The 8,431-nt window shown below is 36.9% G+C and overlaps 1 protein-coding gene across 1 annotated transcript; it reads right to left on the reverse strand.

Moving 5' to 3' along the window:
* Positions 1-805: 805 nt before the first annotated feature.
* Positions 806-6,816, reverse strand: LOC109796684 (magnesium-chelatase subunit ChlH, chloroplastic). Its single transcript, XM_020356432.3, has 4 exons — positions 5,203-6,816; positions 4,872-4,954; positions 2,186-3,988; positions 806-1,823 (listed from the first exon to the last, which is right to left on the reverse strand). The coding sequence occupies exons 1-4, from the start codon at positions 6,611-6,613 to the stop codon at positions 969-971; spliced, it is 4,152 nt and encodes a 1,383-aa protein (XP_020212021.1). The 5' UTR covers positions 6,614-6,816; the 3' UTR covers positions 806-968.
* Positions 6,817-8,431: the final 1,615 nt, after the last annotated feature.

The following is an 8,431-nucleotide window of genomic DNA, read 5'->3' on the forward strand; positions in this document are numbered from 1 at the left end:
TTATGAGACTCCAGAGTCAGACAAATTGTTGTGTAAATCACATAAATCAATATTAAATTGCATTGAAAGTTCACTAGAATTTGCCTTTAAAAAAGTGGTTAGTATTACAACATAATATTATCTTTCATTTTTTTTAACAATCTGAAAGCAAATTATTTAATTTTGATTGTTTTGTTTTAATGAATATTTTACTCAATAAATTATCTTGCCAAATGTGAAACAATCTTTAATGTACAAAATGTCATAGTGGATTATAGAGAATAGTGTTACACAACAAACTAATTACCTACAACTACAACATACTTTTTTTTTAACATAAATAACTTTTAACCAATCTTACAGTTAAAATAGAAAAGTGCATAGACTTTAATTTTAAACATTTAATTATGATGGTAAAAAATCTCAACATCCTATAATAACACACTCTAATATAATTTTTTTATATAAATTTAAGACTAATTTAATCTTACAAAATTACTTTACAAAGTAAAAATTACCCTTACTTATATACATTGTTTAATGTTCTGATCAAATATCAATGCGGGACTTAAATTTTACTTGATATCTCCCACTTCAAATTTGTAATAGTCCGTAAACTAAATTCTAAAAACAAATGCTCCATGCTTTTTTTGGCAGTTCAGTAGTTTTATGCAGAGAATATGACGATTCCTCGCTCCCATAAAGCACTTAGACGCCTGGAAATTTAAGTTTATTTAGTAGATATTATGTTATTAAGTTGAATATGTTTATATTCATTATAAGATTCTTTTCATGCAAGAAAATAATCTAAATTCTAAGCAATCAATTTTGAACTGAAACCTTTATTTGTTCACAGGAGTTGGAGTTCAGAACTGCACAAAGGAGACTTGATCCCAAAAAATGAAAAAAAGAAAACAAAATCACATTAAAAGGATGCTATTCTGATTCTCTTCGCTGTTGGATGTTCTTCTCGATAATAACTATGAACTTCAGCGATCAATGCCTTCAATTTTGTCTTCCACTTCTGAATACAACTGCCTGAGCCTCTCAATATTATCTTCTGAAGTTTCCCAATAACCACGTCCATTGGCTTCCAAGAATGTCTGCACCAGCTTCCTAAAGGAGTTTGGATTAGTGTTCATGAGCTTGTTCAGCATTTGCTCATCTTGAATGAAAGTTGTGTTGGCTTCTTCATACACCCAGTTGTCAACTTGGCCTGAAGTTGCACTCCACCCCACTGTATTGGTGAGTCTCTTCTCAATCTCACGAACACCCTCGTATCCAGTAGACAACATGCCTTCGTACCACTTTGGGTTCAACAGCTTGGTTCTTGCATCAAGTCTAACTGTCTCAGAAAGTGTACGAACCTGAGCATTGGCTGTGGTTGTATCAGCAATGTATGCACTAGGCTTCTTTCCATCTTTCCTTAGATTTTGAACCAGATTAGTCGGATCGGAGTCAAAGTAATGGCTTACATCGGTGAGGGAAATTTCTGACGAATCAAGGTTTTGGAATGTGGCATCCGCGGTGCTTAGAGCCATCTCAAAGACTTTTCTTTTTTCAGTCATACCTGCACCAGGGGTATCACAATCAAAAGCAAAGGACTTTCTGCTAAGATACATGTCCTGGAGCTGCTTCTCATCATTCCATGTGGAATTCTCCACAGCCAGGTTTATATTTGAGGAATAGGATCCAGAGGCATTGGAGAAGACCCTTGTTGCTGCCTCTCGAACTTCAATTCCAAGGGCTTGAGCTTGCTCCAATGCATGCTTTCTCACATAGTTTTGCTCTGCTGGTTCATCTAATTCAGCAACCATCTTCACTGCTCTATCCAGAAGATTCATCTGAGTAATGAATAAATAAACTAATGAGAAATCAAAGCAATGTAGAAACAAAGAGCATTAAAGATCAGATGCAAGATAACTCTTACGCAAAACTGTTAACTTAATCATCACGAGTTTCAGATGTAGCTATGGTTATGCTTTCAGTGAAGGATGATAAATTGATAATTATTGAGATACAAAGAAAAAGGTCGGAAAGTAATTTCAATGCCATGACTTTTTTAGTAACTATTAGAATTAGAATATGAAGAGTGCAAGTTGCAATTTTGAAGAATGATCGCAATATTTCAATGAATGATGGAACACAAGAACTACTAAATTGATCCTACCTTTCATTAATTGAAAATCAGATAGAGAAGTAATACCTGATTGATGAAAAGGTCTCTAAACACTCCTGAGCAATTAACAACGACATCAATCCTCGGCCTTCCAAGCTCTTCAAGACTTACAGGTTCCACCCGGTTTACCCTACCAAAGGTATCAGCCACTGGTGTCACACCAATCATCCACAAGACTTGAGCCAGGGATTCACCATATGTTTTAATATTATCAGTTCCCCACAACACAAGTGCAATTGTCTCTGGATATTTCCCCCCATTCTCAGCTTTCTGCCTCTCAATCAACCTTTCTACCACTATTTTGGCACTCTGCATTGCAGCAGTTGTAGGAATAGATTGTGGGTCCAGGGCATGAATATTCTTGCCTGTTGGCAAAACTTTTGGATTTCTTATTGGGTCACCACCAGGCCCCGGCTCCACATATTTACCCTCCAAGGCTTGTTTTAAACTTCCCAACTCATTATCTGCCACAATTAACTTCAAACATTCTCCCAGGAACATAAACAAGGTTCTAAGTTTTTCCCTATCAGCTCTGTAAAATTTGGTGTTTGACAAGTATTGAATCCATGGCTCATTTATGCCAAATCCAAGGATTGCGCTAAGCTTGTCAGCTACATCAACAACTTGACCCTTATTATTGGTAGTGCGCTCTACAAAGGCAGTGACTGCTCCACGTGATGCCTCGGTTATTTGCCTGAGAAGTTCTACATCCTTCAATATTCCTTTGTCACTTCCTCTATACACATCTTCCATATCTCTTCCAACAGTGTCAGCTAATATTGCTGGAAGAGAAGAAATGCCATCTTCAGGACGATCAAGGGCAGCAATGTTGACCAGTGTAGCAACTGCTTCCATGGCTGAGGGAGGCTCACCAATGACATGAAGCCCACAAGGCAACAGGCGGGACTCAATCTCCATGATCTTGGAATACACCTTTCCAACCACAAGGTCCCGCTCTTTAGGAGGGATCTCCTCACCCTCATCTGGAAGTGTCACATCCTTGTCAAGATTACATTGTTTAGCTGTGCTGATAATAGAACTCACAATTTGTGCTGCACGGCCACTGTCTTTGAGGGACTGGTATGAGGAGATGAGCTCACTTAACTGCTTAAGACCCTTGTATAGTCCAGCGTTTTCTGCTGGAGGAGTCAGATAGCTAATGGTGTTTGCATAGCTCCGGCGTTTGGCTACAGTAGCCTCCGAAGGGTTGTTTGCAGCATAGTAATATACATTTGGAATATTCCCAATCAGACTGTCAGGGTAACATACATCACTCATCCCCACCTGCTTTCCAGGCATGAATTCAAGGGAACCATGTGTCCCAAAATGAAGTACAGCATCAGCTTTGAAGATTTTCTCAACAAAGGAGTAATATGCTGCAAATCCATGATGAGGGCTGGCAGATTTGGAGAAAAGAAGCCTCATTGGATCCCCTTCATAGCCAAACGTAGGCTGAACACCTATGAAGACATTACCATACTGTTTCCCATATACCAATAGGTTCTCTCCATCTGCGTTCAGATTTCCAGGGGGTTTTCCCCAATTCTCTTCCAATGCTGAGGCATATGGAGTCAGATTTTGGTACTCACGGACACTCATTTTGTAAGCAATGTTAAGATTTGGGCTGCTGAATTGAGCTTCTTTGTCATGAATCACATCTTCAATCAAAGCTTCCGGAGTCTCCGGAAGGCCTTCAACGTTGTAACCATCTCTTTTCAGTTCTTTCATAACTGAGTATATGGAGGAGAAGACATTGAGATAGGCAGCAGTTCCAACATTTCCTTTGTCTGGAGGGAAACTGAAGACAGTGATTGCTAGTTTCTTGTCAGTCTGCATGAATGAAAATATTTATTTTGTAGACTTCAAGCTTCAGCAATCAAAGTCAAACTGCTCTAAGAGGATAGATGAACAAATGATGCAAACTAAAAATGCAGATGAATGCAAGAAAGTCATACAGTTAAGTGCAGTGCCTATAAACTGGATAGTAATTAATGTACAACCAAAATGGAAGACAATAAGATGGGACAATTTTTTATTCTGAATAAGTAAAAACTAATATGTGAACAACATTGACATTGAAACTACAAAATGTTGAGAAGAAAAAACTTTAGTCAATTCCTATTTCCTACCATTAATGTTATTTACTCAAAAAGGAAAAAGAAAAAAGAGAGAGACAGGTATACTATTTAAGGTTGAAACTTGAAACATGTGGCCAGTTTGGCAAGTAACAAGGTTTCAGGTTTGAGATAAGACTTTAAAAATACTCATATATCCAGATCAAAATAAATATAATTTTAATAGAATTTGCATATCGCTTTTTTACTGTAAAAGAATTATGCTTTGAAACAACAGAATTATCCATCCAACAACATTACTTGCAAGTCATTTCTTGTTTGAGAGTAAATGTCAAATGAAAAGCTCGAGATTGTCTTCTAATTCATTGAAATTGACTTCATGACAGATAGAGAAGATATAAAGAAAAGTCATATCGAGTATCAGAAACAATCTTCATCAGATTATTTCCATGTTGAATATATATCCGAACAGAGAAAAAAAATGAATATGTGTGTGCAAACAGTATATTAGTCATTAGATTTTTAATGCTTCAATTTACTGATTATTGCTTACAAAATGGCAAAATATCTATCACGCTGGGTTAAAGTATGACTTGAACTGGATATGTTTGTTTAGGGATTCAGAAAACGTTAAATACCTTCGATTTTCTTTTCAATTCAGCCCATCTGATTGCCCTGATGCAGAGCTGTTCCACTCTCTTGTGAAGAGCATGAGACTTTCCTGGAAAGATATCAACTGATCAATAAACAACATAGAAAGTATGCAAAAGGACGAAATTGCAATATCTCTTATGAGTCCAGTCTTCATGTTACCAAGGCAATGTTAATTTATTTGTTTTGAGGAGAAAAATATGCTGTATTCCTTTCTCAAGATAAATATTCAAGAGATAAACTTAAGACATCTGCAACATAGTAATCATCACAAAAAGTTATTAATAGCATCCTGTAAAGAAAAGAGATTATGGATACCTGTTTTGGGATCTCGACCAGCAAAAACAATTGGCTCCATGCCTCCATCTAGCTCTGGCAGTGCAACTTGAAGAGCGACCTGAATTGGATGTAAACCAAGAGTACTGTTGAGCCATTCTTCTGTTGTCTGGAACACCAGTGGCAGGGCAACAATGTAAGGAACATCAAGTCTCCTCAAAGCCTCGACCGCCCTCGGATGGTCCTGCCTTGCAGGGCCTCCAACAAGAGCAAAGCCAGTGAGGGATACCACAGAATTCACAAATGGTTTCTTAGTAATTGGATCAATGAAGAACTTCTCCACTGGCCCTGAAAAGTCAAGTCCACCAGCAAAAATGGGAATGACCTTAGCCCCTCTAGCCTCTAGCTCCATGATCACAGCCACATAGTGTCCTTCATCACCGGTCACAATATGACTCCTTTGCAAAACCAATCCAATGATAGGGGCATTAGGACTCTTCAGCTTCTCATTTGCATCCCTTCTAGTTCCATACCAATTCAAATACTCCTTCACATCATCATACATACAAGGAGCCAAAGGGTGCCAAATTCCATTGTCCAAGTACAAAACCGGCTCCGAATACTCGATTTTCGTCCCTTTCAACGCCGGAACATAAGATCCAGAAATCATCTTGAGGAAATTCTGTAAGTTATCAGGGGAACCCCCAAGCCAAAACTGCAGACTCAGTATATAGAGCCTAGCATCCTGAGCCTTATCACTTGGCAAATACTTCAAAACCTTTGGCAATGTCCTCACAAGCTTCAACATGCTGTCAGCAAAGCCAGCAGACTGAGGCTTCTTTCTCTTGAACAGCTGGAAAAAGGGACTCTTGGATTGCCCAAGCTGTGACATGCTGAAAGAACCCAATTTGTTAAGCCTCATCACTTCAGGCATTGATGGAAACACCAAAACTGCATCAAGCCTGTCCCTTTCTTTCTCCACTGCAGCCTTGATCTTGAGGGCAAGCTCCTCCACAAAGATCAATGACCCAATGAAGATGTTAGCATCCTCCAAGTCCTTGCAGAAAATCTCATAAGTTGACACGTCTCGAAGCTCCTCAACCAAGTAACCCACAACCTCAAAGGAAGCATGTTTATTGTTACTGTTGAGAGCTATGACTGCAGCAGTGAGAGATGATTGGTACTGAGCCTCAAGGACCACGTATACAATTTTAACTGTTGGCAAGTTTTGTTCATTCTCTGGAACTATTCTTCGGACTTCTTGGGTGGTTTGGGTGAATAGACCATTGCCAATGGCAGCACATTTCACTCTTAAAGAGGATTTTGAGCTACCACAGTAACTGGCCTTCTTGGGAAGGAAAGAATGAAGAAAAAGATGCTTTTGGGCAAGAGAATGAAGCTGGTCAGGTTTAGAATTTGGTAGAGTGGATGGTGAAGATACTAAAGAAGCCATTGATAATCAAGCTATGTAGGAAACAACAAATTCCTCTTAATAGCTACAAGTTGGAGATAAGAGAAGGGAAAGGAAGACAAGCAAAGCAAAGTGAAAAATTGCTTTGAAAGAAATACTTGGGGTACTGAGGAGCTTTGTTTTGCACCCTTAAGCTTCCATTTCAGTTCAAATGTGTGTTGGTTTTCTTCTTATTGTGTTCTTTTGGAATGATGAGCTGTGGTTGGATTTTTATTTGATTTGTGTGGATGAAACTGTCTAGGAAAAAAAAGAACTCGAGAATTGAAAATAGTTATAATTTGGTATTTAAGGTTAGTGGTGGGAATTATGACCACGTGGCTGAAAGGTTTTTTTCCGGAAGTAAAAGACTATGAGGTTTTGTAAATGTCACAGTGTTTATGTGAGAGAGTGACAGGGTGGATTTCATGTCACTATCTGTTAGTACTAATGCTATATCTTTCTATCTGTTGGGCTCTTATGCGATGGAGTCTCCTGAAATCTGATTGGTGGGAGTGGATTTCCCCGAGAGTAGTTGAAGAGGAGAGAGAGGATGAGTGAATATCTTATTGATGAGGATGAGAGAGAAAGTATGAGATTTTTTTTTTGTTGGAAGAGGTGGAAGGCCTTTTAACTTGCGTATAGATTCTTTGCTTTTAGAATTTGTGTTCCTCGTCGAAAAGCGTTAAGATATCTTTTATGTGACCCCAATGGGGCCAAGTTGTGTACTTGGACTTGCGTTTCTTGTAAACTTACCACATGTTACCACCAATGCACTGTGGTATCCTAGAATATAAAGAAATTGATTTTTTAATTATATTTTATATAGTTAAAATATGTAAAAATAAATCATTTAAATAATTATGCTAGTTGACATAATTTATTATGTAACATTGTATTTAGTGACTTCGTACAATAGTCGCATAATCATTTTTGTCAAATTTATAATACTATTTAACTTTAGTACACTTCTAATATGTTATATAATGAATTATTCATCAGTCATAGTTGCACATATATAAACTATTATAGTTGATTATGGGGATCTCTAATATACAAATAACATATAATACGTTGAGAAAGAGTCGTGGGTCGCACAATTATTTTATCATAATAGGGTTATTTTGTCATTCAAATATGAAGAGTAGAGAAAATATTGAGATTAGAAGGGGAGATTGAATAATGTTAATCAAAAATTCACATTTTTTTAAATAGTGAATTAATAACGCTAATAGTGAAAAGTGTTAGAGAAAACATAGATAAAATACACGATAATTTTATATTGGTTCGTCTCAATCACTGTGACTATGTTCAATTCTCAATCTAACTAGAATAAGTTCCACTATCTTAAACAAGATACAAAAATTCTTTCAACAAACCACTTTTGACTCAAACCTAAGTGTTCTTTGAATTGTCTCTTCAAACAATCTATCCAAGTATTCATTTCACACAAAGCTTTAACATTGAGTATTCTCCTACAGTCAAACATCTTCAAGTTCAAACAATAAGTATTCTTTTACAAACAAGTTTCTTGAAGCTTGAACAAGTATTCTTTATATTCAAACCCAATAACTTAAAGTTACTAAGGTTTATATGTTGTTTCATCTTCCTATCAAGACATAATAGGACAGTTTAAGTACAAAGAACTTTTATAGAAAGAATAACAAAATACCTTTTAAAATATTTCTTCAAAAGTTCATCAATAAGTCTCTTTCTTTATGATCGTGAGGTTTCTTATATAGTAGTCCGGATGGAGATGACCATTGCAAAATCTTGAGAATTCCTCATAAGTTTGTTTCGTTTATCTTCGTTACAAGTTCTTTA

The sequence above is a fragment of the Cajanus cajan genome, chromosome 6 (genome assembly GCF_000230855.2).
Source record: "Cajanus cajan strain Asha chromosome 6, NIPB_CcT2T_4, whole genome shotgun sequence".
Lineage (NCBI taxonomy): Eukaryota > Viridiplantae > Streptophyta > Magnoliopsida > Fabales > Fabaceae > Cajanus > Cajanus cajan.

Bases quoted from the DNA above. Each gene is read 5' to 3' on its own strand.
- LOC109796684 (XM_020356432.3), bottom strand. From the start codon at position 6,613: ATGGCTTCTTTAGTATCTTCACCATCCACTCTACCAAATTCTAAACCT. The intron at 3,989-4,871 runs GTATTTAACGTT...TCATTCATGCAG, and splicing joins AATTGAAAAGAAAATCGAAG to ACTGACAAGAAACTAGCAAT. The intron at 1,824-2,185 runs GTATTACTTCTC...TTCATTACTCAG, and splicing joins GAGACCTTTTCATCAATCAG to ATGAATCTTCTGGATAGAGC.